Source organism: Schistocerca americana, chromosome 2 (genome assembly GCF_021461395.2).
Source record: "Schistocerca americana isolate TAMUIC-IGC-003095 chromosome 2, iqSchAmer2.1, whole genome shotgun sequence".
Taxonomy (NCBI): domain Eukaryota; kingdom Metazoa; phylum Arthropoda; class Insecta; order Orthoptera; family Acrididae; genus Schistocerca; species Schistocerca americana.
The window spans coordinates 888,939,711-888,960,263 of NC_060120.1; the positions used below are offsets into that span (position 1 = coordinate 888,939,711).

At 42.2% G+C, this 20,553-nt stretch overlaps 1 protein-coding gene across 2 annotated transcripts in view; it reads right to left on the bottom strand.

The window, feature by feature from the left end:
* Positions 1-20,553, bottom strand: part of LOC124593965 (caspase-1-like) — a 150,348-nt gene that overhangs the window by 30,327 nt on the left and 99,468 nt on the right. For both annotated transcript variants that reach the window (XM_047132312.1, XM_047132313.1), the window contains exon 2: positions 10,157-10,971. In XM_047132312.1, coding sequence (XP_046988268.1) covers positions 10,157-10,971 — 815 coding nt within the window. The remainder of the gene's footprint in view (positions 1-10,156; positions 10,972-20,553) is intronic.

Genomic DNA, 20,553 nt, shown 5'->3' on the forward strand with positions numbered 1-20,553 from the left:
CCCTACACTGTAACACTGAAGATATTTTAAATTTAATTCGAGACACTGACACACATCAAGCCCCGACAACCTTTTCGGTACAATTTAAGTCATGACTTCTGTCATCACCACAAATTCCTTGTTTGAGGCCCATCGCTATTCCCATTGGAAATGTGGGACCAATTTCTTTGTAGAGTCAAAATTGTCAGTCTAATAAAGTGCTTTGCATTTTGTCGAAACACCAACCTTGATAGATGAAACATCTCGAAGTCCTATTGTCTACGAATTAAAAGACCTATGTACACAAATATAATGCACTATCTCAGCAGTTATAAAATAGGGCAAATTTGCAATGGCATGCTTAATCTGAGATTTTCTGGAACAACTTTGCATTGAAGCTGCTCTTATATCAGCATCAAATACAACGCAATATTGGGAGTAAGTATTACAGTTAACCCAGAACTCACTAGATGTATGTGGTCTCTCAGTCCGTGCAAAAATTTTCTAACTCGCTCTCCAAGGCCAGGTATAGTGGAATGCTTCTATATTCCCCCTGTCCTCCATAAATTGCCAAGCCTACAATGTTTTGTCATCGTTTGTCCTATCGCCTTCTGTGTTTAGTGTTGTTAAGTGTTTCTAATTGGTGTTTGAGTCTCTTAGACCACACCTCATGAACGCCTTACTGTTTTCTTCAGTACAGAGCTGTATAGCTCAAAGTGTGTTCACATGAATGTGTCAGTTGTAACTTTCTCTAGTTGGATGAAATTTTTAGTCAGTCTATGGAGGAAGGCATCATGATATAGATCAAGAAATAAACAAATAAGAAGACAATTTTACATTAGCTAGGGATCACAGTTCTGCTATCGAACAAGAGTATCATTCAGTGGAAGAACTTCAGGAAGGTGTAGTGGGGATCTGCCTGTTTCTTCAGTGATATACTTAAAAGTGTGTGTTAAAATCTAGTATGTTGAGTGGTGATAAGAAAAATATAGTTCCCAGCAATCAATGTGAATTTCAAAGCGTTTCCTTTTGTGCGTGTCGGGTGGAATCTCGATGTGAAAATTTAAATCCTGGAATTTAGTTCTATATGGAAATTGATTTGCTACAGAGATTGCACAATTTTTCAGAATGTAAATTTTTCAGAATGTAAAATTCAGTACTCTATCAGTCCATTTATGTGTACTATTTTAAACAACAGCACAAAATTATGTGCTTTTGGGTGATAAATAGTAAAAGCTGCAGACTTTGTTCAGTAAAATACAATAAGTTAGAAGCATTTTAACAACAATTAATTGTGAAAATAAATGTTATATAGCATACATTAAAAATTTCTAATGGTTTTTGCCTTATATCTCAGTTTACACATAGAGGGTCTCAGAGACACTGCCTTGTTGTATATGTTACAGGAAAGTCACCTCACACGTCATACTCGTGTGCATTTATGCCACTTCAGATCTGTCAAAATTGGTAGTTTATGTTGCTAGAGATATCTATGGTGTAGCTGCCAAATGTATTGTGTACACATTCTGAAATTACCAGTAACTGATGTGAGGCAATTTACCAGAAATGAACCCTTACAAATGCCACCCTTTCCCCTTAAAAATATGTATCTTGTGTGTTCGGCTTCTAGGTCTGAAAACTTTTTTGGAGATTTTCTTGGGCCACTGTTGTCTGAGCATACTTACGTGAGCTGGTATCTTCTTTCATTAGTTGCTGACGACCTTGGAAATTTATATTGTGCTGCAGCATTAGCAATTTGTGACTGTAGTTTCTCATTTCTTGCTGTTCTTGTGGCTAATGAAAATGGGAGTGAATAAGTGGATTTATTATTTCGATTATGCGGAACATGTAAGCATCCGTTACTTCTGGGGATCTTTAACCCTATTGCAGTCGCATGGGTTGAACACGTAACCCATTCGTGGAACATGAGAAGTCTGAAAGCTGGGTAGCGACAATGCTTTGAACCTTTGTGTACTTTGGAATGGATTGTTCTCAGACCCTCTTGAGTTTCAGACGAGCCATGATCATGTGTGGATGTGTCATAGCAGTTCCAAGAAATGTACATCTATCACTGTAGGCAGTGTGACCACTTCGGGATGTAGTTTTGAAATAATTTTCTAGTGCTTTTTTCACCCTATTTTTAGAAAACTTTTATTATATTCACCAGTGGTTTTAGACTGTATACAGATGTGAATCTGTAATTTTATTGAACTTTAACTAGATCATGGATTAGAGGCAGCTAACTAATCCTAGCATGGCTGAAGGAGACAGAACGAAGAACATATTCCTGGCATGTTCTAGCGATGAAGGTCTTTTAAGATCATTCTCACATTCGTTTGATGGAATATCAGCAATCAGCCTGGGGAATGAGACGGAGGAGTTCTGTGGATTGCTGCTCTGACTGCAGAAGAGTACGGATTAGAAGTATTTGGGAAGTGTGTAATAAATTCATTTGGTCCCATTTTTACAAGCTTGTCTGAATGTCTTCTTCTGAGGACCATTATTACATTATTATTTGTGAGAATATGTATTTTGTAAACTCAATCGATGCCATGCTGAAATAGTGAGTAATTAATTTTTGTTTTTTAAACATGGGGAATTGCGGAACTTCCTGGCAGATTAAAACTGTGTGCCAGACCGATACTTTAACTTGGGACTTTTGCCTTTCACGGGCAAGTGAAAGTCTCATTCTATGCGGAATTATTTTTACTTTCTGTTGAGAGTTCTTAGTGAACATTGCTACAGGCAACATATAAAACTTTTTTACAGAATTCAGTGGCTTCATTTTTTACTTGAGTAAATGGCATACCTGTGAACTGTAATCAATGCGACCACTTACATCTCTCTCCAGTTAACAACCAGTGCAGGTTCACTGGCCTAGTAGTATTAAAAACTCAGTTGCCCCGAAATACTACTTATATGAGCTCAGTAGCAAGATCACACACAGAATCTCATAGCATTTAGTTTCTTCCAGGTTGTGTGCAACATGTAAAAGTGCTGATGTCGCATGCATGTTGTTGCAGTGAAATAAGAAGTGGCTGTGGTAATCTAACGTCAAGAAAGAAATTGCGCAACTAAAAGCTTAACATTATTAGGTATACAGTAATAAAGTTGAAAAAGTGAAGGTATCTGAATTGACTTTTTAATCCCACATTATTCTGATTCTCCAATGGCTGGCACAAGGTGTTAGCAAACGACTTAAGTACCACGCTTCTTTGAGAGAGGTGGATTCCACGATGTGGTAGTTCTGTGGAGCTGATTCTTATGCCTGCCAACAGAGACGTTCCCGGTAGCAGCTGAATTACTACTGTCTTACAGCCCATACTATTTGGAACAGAACTAAGTTGACAGAGTCCTGACCTGTACCAATAGTGTTCTATTGTCCCTTTCAAGATTAGCTTGAAGAACCGGAAACTGTACTCAGATTATAAAATGTGAGCCACAGTGGTGAGAGAGGCTACGCTGCAAGCATGGCAAGGCTTTTCATGTACCTATGAAACAGGCAACACGGCAAGTACGTGGAGCGGGAGAAAGAACTTCGATTCGCTGGTGGGTGACCCCTTGCCACTCGGCTGACAAACTACAGACTAAGTTATTTTAATGGGAGTATAGAGCAGGACATCTTAAAATGTCGAGACTGGGGAGACTTCAGCTGCACTGTGCGAGTATATTTACCAACCAGTTGTAACATCAAACAGCTAGTAATTACTGCACGAACAGCTCTGTCCATGACCATGGAACAATATATCAAATGAACTTACATTTACCAATAAAATAAACAAAACTCAAAACACCATTTTCTACCACGGAATAAAACTATGCTCTAAACTAACGCAGGAAATTTAAGAAATTAATTTTATGAATTTAATTAGAAAAGCCCTTATCAAGTGCCTATTAAGCAATACCTTCTGTACCTTGAAGGCTTACTTTCTTAACACAGAGTAGGTATTTGTTGACAAATGTAACAAATAAGTAATAAGGATAATAAAGCATCCATCATTCCACGTAACATTTTCGCACTGTCATTCCTTTCTTTCTTTCTTTTCTGGAAAAACTTACTCTCGCAGCTATGCAATGTACAATGCTAGTATCTTATCCCCTCCCTGAGCTCAACATCTCACTCATTATAGAGGGATGTTGACTCAGTTTTTAAGGCTAGTGAATGGGAAGTTACAGTACACAAAATGGCCTTGATGTCAAAAGATTTGTGTGTGTGTGTGTGTGTGTGTGTGTGTGTGTGTGTGTGTGTGTGTGTGTAAAAAACACAGACACACACAGACACAGACAGACAGACACAGACACAGACACAGACACAGACAGACAGACAGACACACACAGACACAGACACAGACGCAGACACAGACACAGACACAGACACAGACAGACACACACAGACACAGACACAGACAGACAGACAGACACAGACACAGACACAGACAGACAGACACACACAGACACAGACACAGACACAGACAGACAGACAGACAGACACACACAGACAGACACACACAGACACAGACACAGACACAGACAGACAGACAGACACACACAGACAGACACACACAGACACAGACACAGACACAGACAGACAGACAGACACACACAGACAGACAGACACAGACACAGACAGACAGACAGACAGACACACACAGACACAGACACAGACAGACAGACAGACAGACACAGACAGACACAGACACAGACACAGACAGACAGACAGACAGACACAGACAGACAGACAGACACACACACACAGACACACACACACAGACACACACACACAGACACACACACACAGACACACACACACAGACACACACACACAGACACACACACACACACACACACACACACACACACACACACACACACACACACACACACAGACACACAGACAGAGAGAGAGAAATGAATGAACAGTGTAGCCTTTACATCATTAAGTAACTTATTTGTAGAACAGTACTATACAATGAGGATAAACCAGATGAGGCAGCATTGTTATAAACAGAGTGGCCTTATATTCAGGAGGGTGGAGCCTCCAATCTTCAGCCTTCCTTAGTTAGGATTTGCACAATTTCCCTAAATTAACACGGGCAAATGCCGGGACTGTTCCTACTATAAGGCCATGGTCGACTACCTGTGCGAACCTGGAAATGTAAGCACATATGAATGACCTTGCTTTTTGTTCTTAAGTTATGTATCATTGTAGAAGAGATCTATGGATGAATACCACCACCACCAAATGTCTATAAATTTATCTGTTTTCGGTGGATCACAGGTCACTGAAGTATAAAGTGGCAACAAGGGCTGATTAGCTTGCCATATACGTGGAACACTCGTTCCTAACTTGTCCAAACTAAATATTAGTTACTTCATCATAACATTGAGCACTCTGGAGTACTAGAGATATGAACTAGTGCCACATCATCACGTGAGCCTCCACGACTGGCAGCGATTTAATGTGTACATCAGTCCACTGTATGGAATCTACATACTATGTTGGGTCAATATGGACGTCTGGCAATGGCAGTAGTTGTCATGATTTGGACGTGCCAAAAACCACTCTGTGAATGAAGTTTGTGGATTTGTTGGTATGTCAATGAGTGATGTAGCGCGAAGTAGCATGGCTTAGAACTAGTGGTCGTAAAAATATCTTACCCAGTACGTACCAGAGACGCCAACTGGTTTAAAACCCGACAATTTTTGCTGGCAGCAAATGCAGGTACATGTTTGCCAGTTTTTTAACATTGTTAAGGGAATGGCGGGAAACAATGTTGGAGTTTGTCACCTCGCGAAAAATCAATTCTCACAGTGCACAGAAAGGTCCTTGTCTTCGATAAGCCAAACTGGACAACAGCAGTAGTTGATACGTCACCATTTTGGCTCTTTTCAGGTAATGTAAGAGAAGTGCAGCAGCACCTCAATGAGGCATTTAACATGGAGTGTGTGGAAGATATAGTTAGGTCATAGGTGGTTCTGCCATCTTTGATGCTACTTTGTATACCATGGCTTTGATTCACTCATTCAGATTATCATATACATGAACCAGGACTTTATTGCAAAATTCTATGTGACCATGTGTTGCCCTTCCTTCCACATCTGCATGTGGAGAATGCTGTGGACATTCCCAATTTCCAGGCTGCAAAGGTCGTTGTCACAGGACTGCAGGCATTATGTTCCTTGTTTGACGAACCCTCAGACACCCCATCACACTGGGCTGGTATGCTGCATTACCCATTTTTAATCCCACAGTAAATGTCAGACTATTAGGAACAGCAGATTAAACTTATCAATTAGCATCACAATTTTGTAGATTTATGGGGTCTAATTATCAGTGAGTGGCTTCAGATGGATATGGCACACCTGAAGGAACTTGGGGACATCTTTCTTCGCCAAAATGAGGTCGTTATCGATGCTGGTGGCCGTGCTTCAGGATGCTTCTGTGATTTCTCCTGGGGCTGACTAGTTCGTTGTGCGATGAGCTTATTTCTAAATCCCTTCCACAGTTTCATTACTATTGACTGCTTGAAGTTAAGGCAAAGGCAGAATGGTCAAAACTTTGTAATGGGAACGTTAATGTTAAAGGGTCTTCCTACGGAGTTCTCAAATGGTCTCAAGCGAAAGCAAATTGTTTTCACCAGAAGGTCAAGAGCAGGCCAAGAGGCGAAATGAAACACCTATTTTAAGTTAAAATCCTCTCTGACCAGCGATGACAATACAGCTTATAAGGATATTGTGAACTTTCCATGGAATGCATAAATTTTAAACTGAAAAAGCCTGAAGCCACACCAAAAGAAATTGGTCACATTTTGATTCACTTTTAGATAATCTGAAAATTTAACCTGTAAATGTAAGTTCTTTGTACTCTGTAAAACGTTTCTCCACTAATATCTTTAGTAAACATGAGAAGTGGGAAACGGAATGAAATTGAAAGGATGGAGGGTTTTTTTTTTATGACTGGAACCAGTTCTGTGTGTCTATGTTCATTATGAATTGTACAGATACCCCAAGAATGAAGTTTTCACTGTACAGCAGAGCGTGCTGATCTGAAACTTCCTGGCAGATTGAAACTGTGTGCCGGACTGGAACTCTGGTATCTTTGCCTATAGCAGGCAAGTACTCTGCCAACTGAGCTACACAACCACGACTCACAATCTGTTCTCAAAGCTTTACTTCAGCCAGTACCTCTTCTCCTCCTGGAAACATCCCCAGGTTGTGGTGAAGTCATATTCCCGCAGTATCCTTTCTTCCAGGAGCACTAGTCCTACAAGTATCACAAGACATCTTCTGTGAAGTTTGGAAGGTAGGAGATGAGGTACTGGCGGAAGTAAAGCTGTGGGGATATGTCTTGAGTCTTGCTTTGGTGTTCAGATGGTAGAGCGCTTGCCTGTGAAAGAACGAAAGGTCCCGGTTTCGAGTCCCAGTGTGACACAGTTTTTATCTGCCAGGGAGTTTTATGTACGGATAATTTTGATATGATCGGTATGTTGATGCCTTCTACATGCATTAGCTTTTAATTAATATTGTTTATTCTTTCACTGTAACACATCCACTTTTAAACCTTTTTAAGTCCTTCCATCACCATTGGGTAGTACCACCCAAGGGAAGATTATCATAGTCAACTTCATCAACTACCCCGGTCCTGTCGCTAAAATTTTGGCATTAAATGTTATTAGTTCTGACAGATCCATGCCCCTGCCCAGATTTGCCAAGGTAGGATTTTGAAGTCAACTGTTCCGCCTCAACCTGGAACACTAATGTTTTCCAGTTTTTGTGTTCCGAGTCAGTTGGCCATTTATCAAGGAACTCTGCCTCGCATTATCTTTGTTTGCTTGTCTGGAATTTTGATCCCTATCACTTATAACACCAATACGAAACATGGCTCCCATTTGGTGTTATTGACGGGGCCATGGGATAAGAAAAATTGGAAATACGGAAGCGTCCGATCCCACCCGTCTGCTTTGACCCATGACGTCACAAATATGGCGGAAACAAAAAACAAACACACACACTTTCCACAAGAAGCCTAATGACACTAACAGGACAAGCGCGGGAAATTGGGAGCTTTGGGTGGGGGGCAAACTAAATATAAACAAATTTAGACGCCTCGCGTAGCTACAACGTGTAAGTGAAGACAGCCATGCATGAATACCCACCCACCTCCCCAGGGGTCGTAACCCCTGCAACCCATAGAAGATAAAGATGCTTCAGTAGCTGATTAGTGTTTTTTGTCTTTTTAAAAAAAACCTCACGAGATAGAACGCACAGATCAGAAAAGTAAATAAAATAAGATAAAACGGAACTGGAGACCGCCACACTCAAACCAAACTCCGCGCCGTCATAACGTCTCACACGACAACACCCTTCCGTCACGGGTCAAAGCCGACGCGTTGGAACGGACGCTTCTGTCGACCCGAAAAACTTATGGTAGGTAAATATATTTTTTTTAATGTTGTAATCTACAGGCAAGTGGTCTTCGGTTGTTGTTGTTGTTGTTGTTGTTGTCTTCAGTTCTGAGACTGGTTTGATGCAGCTCTCCATGCTACTCTATCCTGTGCAAGCTTCTTCATCTCCCAGTACCTACTGCAGCCTACATCCTTCTAAATCTGTTTAGTGTATTCATCTCTGTCTCCCTCTACGATTTTTACCCTCCACACAGCCCTCCAGTACTACATTGGCGATCCATTGATGCCTCAGAACATGTCCTACCAACCGATCCCTTCTTCTAGTCAAGTTGTGCCACAAACTTCTCTTCTCCCCAATTTATTCAATACCTTCTCATTAGTTATGTGATCTACCTATCTAATCTTCAGCATTCTTCTGTAGCACCACATTTCGAAAGCTTCAATTCTCTTCTTGTGTAAACTATTTATCATCAATGTTTCATTTCCATACATTGCTAAACTCCATACAAATACTTTCAGAAAAGACTTTGTGACATAACCTGTACTCAATGGTAACCAATGTCTCTTCTTCAGAAACACTTTCCTTGCCATTGCCAGTCTACATTTTATATCCTCTCTACTTCGACGATCATGAGTTATTATGCTCCCCAAATAGCAAGACTCCTTTACTACTTTAAGTGTCTCATTTCCTAATCTAATTCCCGAAGCATCACCCGACTTAATTCGACTACATTCCATTATCCTCTTTTTTCTTTTGTTGATGTTCATCTTATACCCTCCTATCAAGACGCTGTCCATTCTGTTCAACTGCTCTTACGAGTCCTTTGCTGTCTCTGACAGAATTACAATATCATCGGCGAACCTCAACGTTTTTATTTCTTCTCCATGGACGTTAATACCTACTCCAAATTTTTCTTTTGTTTCCTTTACTGCTTGCTCAATATACAGACTGAATAACATCGGGGAGAGGCTACAACCTTGTCTCACTCCCCATCTAGTACTTCCCTTTCATGCCCATGAACTCGTAACTGCTATCTGCTTTCTGTACAAATTGTAAATAGCCTTTCGCTCCCTGTATTTTACCCCTGCCACCTTCAGAATTTGAAAGAGTATTCCAGTCAACATTGTCAAAAGCTTTCTCTACGTCTACAAATGCTAGAAATGTAGGTTTGCCTTTCCTTAATCTTTCTTCTAAGATATCGGTAACAACTATATTTCGTAAATTATGCCGATTAGATGGACTGTAAGTATATAATGCTAATAATAATAATAATAATATCAAAACGCCAACGGCAATAAAGCTGACGAAATGTGTCTAAATCCTGAACTTATTGTTCCAACTCGGTATGCTGTTTTTGTCCCAATTGGTTGCCTCCAGTCTCGCAATGGCATTTCACTGCTTTCTGTGGCGAGTGGCATGTGTTAAACTCAATGCACGAAATATGGAACATACAAACACGTATCTAACAATAAACATCGCCGTCCCCCTATATCACACACACACACACACACACACACACACACACACACACACACACACACACACACAACTTTCACATCCGCATGTTCCTCTGCGTTACTTTCCCCCCCCGTCATGCCTCTTTTTTTAAATTTTGTCCTTTGTTGTATGGGCCATTGCCTAAACCATTTAAAATGAAAATAAACTTTAATACATTGTACTGAACCTAATATAAATAACGTCTAGCAGCAAGCAAGTGTCAAAAAAAAAATAAAGAAGTCACCGTGAATTTATCGAACCGTAGAATACTCACCCGACGATCATGTCGTTAATGTCCTCGAACTGCTGGCTGATGGGGCCGGCATCAGTGGTCTCATTCTCCTCCATCTCCGTAGGTGCAGCATTCGCGCTGCCCTGGCATTCGTACTTGGCTCTAATATCGCAGCCGGCATCAGTTGTGTCGCTCACCCTGCAAGGTGTCGCCTTGGTTGGCTTCGTGTGCGACGGCGTCGAGTGGACGCTGCTGTAACCGGCGTCGGATGGGGGAGTGGCTGGCGGGGAGCTACTGCTGGACTTCCGCGAATAGCGACCGCTCTTATCCGAACTAAACGAGTCACCAATGGAGTCTATCACATCGGACATTCGCCTTGTCCGCTTCGGGTAACACTTCGTCTCAGTCTCGTGGTTCCTATTATTGTCTGCGACCACGTCCACATTGTTCTCCTTGTCCTCTTTGGCAGTCTTCTCGAAGTTGAAAAAGACTTCGTTCAAATCGCTTTCATCGCTGCTTCCGATGTACACCTTTCTCTCCAATTTTGCAGACAGATCCTGTCCATCTGATTTCACTATCCGAGTAGTGTCTGTGAGCTCATTGGTCACAACTCTTATTTTGGCAAGGTTATCTTTTTCACCCATTGTATCATTTACTTCCTCACTACCACGACTCTCTCTCCTCTTTCTCTGATGAGCACTGCGGTCCGTATAGCTACTGAATGCTTCAATGTTTTCCGATCCAGCGGAGCTATCTAACCCATTAGCTTCGGGTACTTGCACAGCTTCACTGGAGTAAGTTTTCGTCCCTGAAGTGTTGGACGCACTGCTCTGATGTCCTTTCGTATTATCAGTTTTCTGAAAAATAAAACAGAGCAGAATAATTAAAGTGCTTTTTACTATGTTGTGGCAAAAACTACATTACGATAAATCTAAATGAAATACTATTCTAATTTAGACGACAAATAATAAGTTCCAAATACAACAAACGGAAATAATTGGAATTCAGGTCCGCGTATTATGCAAACAGTGGCTCTTTTTAATAACCAACCATGTGTTTTCTAGAAAAACTGAATATTAACACCCATCAATGATGACACACAAGCGCAGAAACATGCCTGCGCATTAAAGAGAACGGTTTATTTAAGAAGAACTGAATTCTCACAATTTAGTCACCAATCACGACTGCTGCTACAACAGTTAAAATGAACCTGGTCCCTACCGCCCACTATTTTATAGTGGGCGTTCCCTCTGTCATGGTGGGCGATAGGGTAGGCGTTTTAAGAACGTTTTCATTAGATTTCGTTAAAAAAATTGACGAAAAATGTGGTTAGTAATGTGTGTTTTAACTAACGTTACTTCCCTACTTTATAAATCACCATTACTGTGCAAGCGATGCGCGGGTGATTTTACTACTAACAGAGGTACAAAAGTGGTCGGTGGATCAAAACGTTTGACTACCCCTGTGGTAAAGCTTCTAATTCGAACTACGAAAGGGAATTTCTAGGAACAAGCACAGCTGTTTCCACACGCTAGCTACAGGTCAAGAGAATCCTTGGCCACCGCTTTGGACTGCATCCTGAAACTATCTAGGATTTATGCATAGAATGTTTAGAGCAGTCATATCTATATTTTCGTTATAAACTGATTACCATTGCTTCCAAAAACAACGATTGGCCCAGACGGCTTGGGAAACGGATTCTGTACAGCGAAATCGATGGTAAGGATCAACTGACACATCAAGTTTCTTCTACCGTACCTCGTATGAACTAAAACTGTAGATGCCAATTCCTTTAAATACATGAGCATTTTATCAGAAGGCGGTGGTAACAGAATCTGTTCACCGGAGTATTTCGTTAGATCAAGCTTATTCACGTAGAATCACGCGTTAACGAACGAATGGCTGTCACCCTCGTTCTCTTGAACTTTCAATGTACCGACATCGTGCGGCATGTTCTCTAATGTTAATATCATATTTTCCTAACACGTACCGCACTGACTGGGTCTACGACAACAAAGAGAAACATCTGATGCGGGAGAAACTGCATGCACAAACGACCCCGGTGAGAGGAGGGGGGGATGGGGGGGGGGGGGGGGGGAGAGCACTTGCAGACCCCCCTCCCCCCCAAGTCGTGGGCGGGGAGTGGCTAGTTACGGTTTTACGCTTTCTCCTCTCCCCTCCCCCCCATACCATCAAATTCACTTACGGTGTGCACTAACTACAGGTAGAGGCAGCGATAAAAAAATTGAATGTACATCAACAAATAAGCAAATGGTATTTGGTTGACAGCAGTTTTTGGTTAAACAAACAGTCGAATCCTTTAAGCTACTACACGTCAGCCAATGTTAAATGCCCGAACTATATAATATCATGCCATAAGTTTCCGCGAAGTAATTGAAATCTTGTGAATCGAGGTGCTTTGCCTTATTCGTGGCTACAATACGAAGGAAAGAGTGTCTTCTCTGCTATGGCTCTCTCTCTCTCTCTCTCTCTCTCTCTCTCTCTCTCTCTCTCTCTCTCTCTCACACACACACACACACACACACACACACACACACACACACACACACACACACCTACCTTTTTGTAGAACACGATTACTGTTAACTGCATATGACGTGTAGAAAAGTACACGACAAAATCCCTTTTCGTCTCGAATTTGTCGGTATTACTGAATAAAGAGAAAATCGCACACGTGTGTTCCGCCAACTCACGCACCATCTGCTGGCCGCTCAAAAGGAAACTGCAATCGGGTTATCAGTAATTCAAGTTCACTCAGGTTCCTCAACAGTACGGGAAAGGTACTGAGGCGTCATGAAACAATCAATGGAAACCTCTTTACACTCTTCCGTAAGATGAGCGATTTACCTGAACTAAAAGATCTGGCTGAAGCGCCGCGAAATTTGGCCGACTCTAGCAATACTTATATTGGAAATTATGTATCACTTGAGACATCATGCGGCAAATAAAAAATTGGCCGTTTGACGCAATTGTGACAGATTCAACGACGGAGGTGGCTGACCAGGAGCAGTTTACTCGTACGGTTACTAGTCGACGATGAGACGCTTAAAGCAAAACCTTTTTTCTAGATTCGAACAGTCCTCTGGACTCTAGGTCGAAAATGCTGAGTGCCACCACGAAATTCTTCCTAATAATTTTACGAGGACTGATTTCTATTTACACACACACACACACACACACACACACACACACACACACAGTCATCATTGTTTTGATCTTTCATTACAGAAAGTTTCAAGAAGCTGTGATCCATTGTGCAATGTCTTGGCAACTTCTACGTAAGTCGGACCCAATGAGCTGCAAGTGTAAAATACTTGAAACATTTCAGGGAAATTTATGACTGGGTACAGAACAATGACCGGCGTATTGAGTGCACATGACTCAAGACTACGAAAGGTTGGTCAGTCCTGCGGGGCTATGCGAATCTGATCGAAAGGTTTGAGCCAATTTTCTATTAAAAAGTCGCTACTTCAGTGTTTACACTATACAAAGAACTGGCCAGACTTCTACAGACTATTCATTTTGATGCAACCTTAGTGAAACTAGGGTGAGCGCAGTAAACGCTGCGCTGAAGCAATCGCGTTTCTGCCATTGCGCGCATCACGTCAGAGGAACACTTCGCGCCCATGTGTGTATGTTGGAGGCTTTGTGATTTCGTGAGTGGTAAGGTTTTCCTTAGTTACCTTTATGTATGGAGTTGATATGGAAACTAACGTGTTTTGAGTATGAGCAAACAATACCAGGTTGCACTGTTTGCTGTAATACATACAGTCACAAGGCTAAATGAAGTAGTGCTGGAGTCTGCAGATTTGGCTGTCTAAATGCTCAAGAAAAGACTCAGTGTAGCTAATGCTACAATATGCTTTCAGTTCAGGGAAAGTGATTACGTTAGAGACCTGCATTCGGAATTCTACATTTAGCGCGTAAACGCGTGCTTAGGAGTGATGCACTCCCATCGTGTAATTTGCCTTGTAGTAGTAACGCGACTGATAGCACACCACGTATAACGGAAGAAAGGAAGGAACATTTCGACAAATAGTCGCAGATGAAGCAGCGAACCTCCAGAAAAGTTTTCAACACAGAAGAGTGCCCATAAATGTACATTTACACATGATGTTTGCAAGACTTCAGATAAAGCACGTTTACGTAACACCGTAGCGGCATTACAGAGAAGAAATGATCTGAAAAAACACGTCTTTGAAATCACGACCACGTGATGTTTTAGTTTGATTAGCTAGTTCATCTACGAGACGACGTCTGTACTATAAAGAAAGTAATAAAAATGCATTAACAAGTAATAAATGTACACTTGTGCCTCGTAAAATTAATCGAATACTGGGCAAAATATTTTCACTTAATAAAATTAGAAGTTTGGTATAACGGTCGAAACGGGTTCAATAGGTGAAGGAGCACATTTGCAAGTCCATTACGTTGTGCGCCATTTTGCAGAAAAGTTGAATGTTCTCAGGGAAATACTCTAATATCCTCCACCTGCAGTGTCAACCTTCCGATCTTTGACAAACAGCAGTTCCACCATTCTGAAATATTTTGAACGTATTTTGAGATATGTTTCAGTTAGATTTGCTAGTTCATATTCTTGCTACAAATAAAACGCATAATTTCCGGAGTGAAATAATTTCTATGGTGAAAATGACAGCGTCCACTTGTTAGTTGAATTTCTTTGAAACTTGTGACGAATACTAAATGATGGCCGTTATATCTTGTTTACACGTTAAAACGTTTCTTTGTGCCAGCTCAGAAAATTGCATACTCATTTCAAACAATTACCATGACAGAAAACTGGGCCTTTTGCATGTTTCGATTCGATAGATCTTTGAATTTTTTGGAGTGTTTAATAGCAGGACAAGCTGCAGAATGGAGCAGTAACATTCTAGCAACAGCAGAACAGCTGTTTACATTTCATTATTTCGGTATAAAACACAGCATAAATACATCGAATAAATGCGCTAACTACCCACTTTTTATGTGGGGCTTCAAGAGTATAACACTACAGGATGCTATGCTGGGACGGCTATGGCACGAATTCGATTACCGTCTTGAGGTCTGCCGGGTCACACATGGTTCACATATCGAATGTTTTTTTCTTCTTTTTGCAAACTTTCAGAGTTTCTCTTCAAAATGAAATGTATGACATCTGTATAATATTTAGTTTTTGTGCAATAAATAATTGGAAGTGTTCCCGGACTTCATGTACGCCCTGTGTTTAGCCACGGACAGGTGTGCCCACATGTGATAGCGCTGTTCCCGAGGCAGACGCTGTTCCTTAGTGACGTCACAGCGTCACCCAATAGCAGCACAGAAAACTTACCGACCAACCAACTGACCTTCGAGTGAAACGATCCGTTGATGTTCTGAAAGTGCTTTTTTGAATCATCGGTCCAGAAGCGTTTGATATACTGTTGGAGCCATATATTATTCCAAGAATCAAGAAAAATACCAGCGTGATTGTACCACACAGACAGTGTATTTGAAATTCTTACCACTTCCTGAATGTTTCACTGAAGGTTCAACCAAGAGAATCTAATGCGACTGTCGTATCTTTGAGAGAGTTTTGCTCCCAAACAAATCCTCTACCTACACGAAGTTTCCAGGAGTTCCTTCAGCGTGCACACACAATCTAGTTTAACCGGTACATATTTCACGCAGAATTCGAAATGCTGCGACCTATTACGACTGGTGTACAACCACGCAGTGTATTCCCCATGGCTGAACTTGCTGCCTAATGTGGGAGGGTTAAGTACCTATCTCAAGAAGTTATTCGCCTAATGACACTTCAACTGTCATCTGAGCGGTTATCCTGCGCCTTACTAACACCTGCATTTGTTAGTCTAGAGCCGAGTATCTTCTACTCCTCCATGTTTATCAAGACAGAGCTGTGAAAATTGAATTTGAAGAATTTGCTACCCCAAACGTGGGAAGGAAAACTACATTCTTAAACTGATTGTAACATTTTTGAAGTCTAAAAAGAAACTAAATAAATGCCTTCAAAACAACAACAAAACAATAGCAGTAAAAACTATATCAATGACCGATCGTGATTGCAGTCTGCAGTAAACCTGATGTACTGCTAGTCATCTCAGAGGAACTATGAGATATCTTTTCGAAGTTTAAGGATCGGAATTGTTTCTAAGAACCAGGACCAATGAAACTGGGCCCATATATGGGACCATTAAATTAGTGTGCTGAACGGTTCTGCTGCTAAGATTTACGTCTAATTCACACTATACAAATCTCTGAATAGGTTGGTACGCCACTGAGTACAATGGTTTTCGAAATGCGTTATCTGACTTAATTTTTTTTCTGTCTGCGCTGGTAAGATCTGTACTGAACACCTCGTCTGTCTTTCGATATTCAGACAAATACTTATCCTTGAAGAGTACATTTAATTAGTACACAGTTGGCAGCTTCATAACCTGGAGGGGAAGAACAAGCACACAGTATTTCAATAACGACCACACACTTATGGCTCTGATAATTTGACATACCTGTGTTTCTAGATATGAAGGAAGTTACTTTATTAACTATCCTACTTATAATAGTTTTAACTTTGTATGTCTGTCTTCATGTATCGTCACATGTCAACAATATTCCGTAAGTAGTTACGAGGTGTTGACAGTTGTCAGCTTCGAAGAGCAAACCCAGGCATTTAGTTAGCTGGAGTCGAGAAGGGGGAGGGGCGGGGTGAGTGTGGACCAATTTTGTTAACTTCGCGGGAAATGGCAAAACAGTTGAGAGATGTTACAACGGCTCTGGAAGTACTAGTTACTCGTCCACATTTTGGCTTCTTCGAACTGGTTCCCACACCGATACGTCTTCCTCGCGGGGCAGGATGCGAAATCCATTTTCGCTTTTCCTAGGGTTTTGGGTGGAGGAGGGCTCCCCACGCCCCCACCCCCTCCTGACACCTGGTCGGCTTGCGTTAACTTGTTCCTACTTGCCGTTACCTCATCTTCCGGAAGTACTCTATCGCTGTTAAGAGCGAAAAGAAAACTGGTATGTCAGTTTTTATTTTGGCTTGTTTGCTTTTACTCGTCCGAGAATCCCTCTAACCGTGGTGTCTGGTTTTGCCGACATTCCAGAAACCGTAGTACTCATGAGCGACTGTGTGCCGGTCAGATGAAGAAACAAACAGCTCGCGGCGTACGCTACCGCCACCGTGCGGCAGCTTGCTTGATTTACGCCTGGCATAAACCTGCTAATGTTTATAGAGGCGGAGAACAGATGGCGCGAGCGTAGCTCGACACGCCTCCGAGAAGACGTGCAGCGCGACGCTCCTTTGTGTACAAAGCCTGCACGTGCGGCGGATCGCTCAACCGCTGACGCATAACGACGCTCGCTATCAGTTCTTTGTTACTCCAAACCAGGCGGAGCGGCAGTGCCTCCCAACTCCTCCTCCCCCCCCCCCCATCCCTTCTCCTTCTCACCCCACTTTTTCACACCACACCACTGCAGCATCATGTGGCATGGAACATGTAAACACTGCTCGTCCCCACCCGTCGACCCCTGTAACGCCAAGGTCGATGACATGCTGCTAGATTGGCGCAATCCTTTAACCCGTTTCCCAGTGTGCTCGTGTTCGTTCTTACATGCGTTAATATTAAATCTTTTCCAAAATACGTTGTATTATTGGTTACGAAAATGACACACACACACACACACACACACACACACACACACACACACACAGAGAGAGAGAGAGAGAGAGAGAGAGAGAGAGAGAACGGTTTCCAAACTGTACTCACTGCACCTTCTGTTCTTTCGCTTGACTGATTTAACAACGCAGGCGAGAAAACTATTCCCCATCCTCTAGGCGTCTTTGAGGCTCCATGAATCATTGCGCGGCGAGTGAGGTGTTACTGGAATATGTTTTCGCCGGCCGCGGTGGTCTAGCGGTTCTAGGCGCTCAGTCCGGAACCGCGCGACTGCTACGGTCGCAGGTTCGAATCCTGCCTCGGGCATGGATGTTTGTGATGTCGTTAGGTTAGTTAGGTTTAAGTAGTTCTAAGTTCTAGGGGACTGATGACCGCAGGTGTTAAGTCCCATAGTGCTCAGAGCCATTTTTGAATATGTTGTCGGAGTATTAGTAATTTAATATATATTTCCTTCCGCGGAGTTATTTTCCTTGTTGTAACTGTGCGGCGGGCTGCTATAGCGCCCTTGTGGAATTTTCTTAACACGTCCCTAACCGTGCGAGAGCTGATTATTCTCTCTCTGGTGGCAGTGTTTGTCAGAAAAGAATGGCGGGACAGGATAGTGATTTCCACAAATCTAAGCATAGTATGGCACTCGGGAATGCGTAGATTATTCAAGAAGTTTTTACTACAGGAACGGTCGTTAGTCTGTCAAATTTGCTCACTAGGGGGCGGGCGAGCATTGTCTCTAGATGTGGCTGAACCTATGGGAATGTCTGTATGAGAAAAGAACCCAAGTATTTTTTAGCCACAGCGCTGACTGGCTAAAAAGCCAGACTGCAAGGTTTGCTTGGATCTCTCACAATCGGGATTAGCTCGCGTATCCTCAAGACGGGACTTACAGATGATTTGCAATAGAAACAACCGATCGGCAGATGTGTGTGTCGAAGTCAGTATAAGGTTACGTAACCCAAGTTGGTGGTGATGTTTCGGTGGTACACAACTAATAGCTGGCCCCCAAGCGAGCCGATTTTAGTGACATTTCCGTCGGATTCTGCGGAACATGCACGTCCAGCCTGCGCGTTGGTAGAGACGACATTCAGTTCGGTACCTGCACTTCTCGGAACGATGATCCCGCCTCCCCTGCTGGACACATACGAGCGGATTTCTGCGACGAGTTAAGTTTCCCCGTGCCTTCCAGGTGGCAGCAACTTTCAGCTGCTTCAAGGCTGATGGAGTGAGCCCATGACCACATCGATATGCTAGAATTGTAGCGCGAAAGACCTTGTTTGTGAAAATTCAGCCATGAGCATTATACGAACGAGAAAGTAAAAAAAATAGGGCGTGGCGAAGAGATGGCTGAAATATTTTTAAACGGCATTCCATCCGAAAACCAAAAGTTACAAACAGAGCGACAAAATTTGGAATCAAGTTTCAGGAAAGAGCTCAGATAGGTGCAGGCTTCTGAGAGAAGTGGTAAAGGGAGATGCGAGTTGTACAAACACTGACGATTATAAAAACTGCTTGTACTATGTTCATTATTGTATTACCTATTAACTGTTAGGTCCATTATTTTACAGGTATTTTAAGTTATTGTGCTTTACAAACAGGAATGCCCTGTTCCTAGCATAACAAATCTTCACGATTCTGACGAGGGAACCTCCCCATAGCACCCCCCCTCAGATTTAGTTATAAGTTGGTACAGTGGATAGGCCTTGAAAAACTAAACACAGATCAATCGAGAAAACAGGAAGAAGTTGTGTGCAACTATGAAAAAATATGCAAAATATACAAACTGAGTAGTCAATGCGCAACATATGGAACATCAAGGACAATGTGAGTTCTAGAGCGCCGTGGTCCCGTGGTTAGCGTGAGCGGCTCCCGAACGAGAGGTCCTTGGTTCAAGTCGTCCATCGACTGAAAGTTTAATGTTTTATTTTCAGACAATTATTATCTGTCCGTCCGTCCGTCCGATGCGAGGTAGCTGCGCCGTAGTATGGGGACGCCACACCTAAACAAACATCGAAACACACGACGTCAGTCGACTACAACGCACGGAAGAGAGAGTATTCCTGCTAACGAGGCTCCCTGGCTGGCAGTTGACTGTTCACTGCTTTAGACGAAAGTGCATTAAAATACGTGAGATGTATTCCGTGGGCAATATGAATCCAACAAATATAGCTCGCGACTTCAATAACAATCGCACGGTTTTGCAGTGCGGTCGCAAAACACAGACACAAATCTTATTACAGTGAACAGAGACGTCAATGAACGAACGGACAGATCATAACTTTGCGAAAATAAAATTTTCACTCGAGGGAAGACTTGAACCAAAGACCTCTCGTTCCAAAGCGCCTCACGCTAACCACGGGACCACGGCTATCCTAAGCTCAGACGGTCCTTGATGTTGCCTATCTTGCACATGGACTACTCAGATTGTATATTTTGCTTACTTTTTTCATAGTTCCACACAGCTTCTTGTTTTCTCGATTGATCTGTGTTCAGTTTTTCAAGGCCTATCCACTGTGCCAACTTATAACTAAATCTGATGGGGGTGCGATGGGGAGCTTCCCTTGTTAGGAGTGTCCACGATTCTGAAAGACCCATATAGATGGAATATTGCCTTCCGGAAATCCATATTTTTCATCCATATTTGAGTCCACAGGGTGCATACCCTCGGCGACTGCCACATTTTTTTTCCTTTTATCGTCCATACTAACTTTCTCCAAATGATATAAAGGACTTCCAGTATTCAAAATGTCTAGA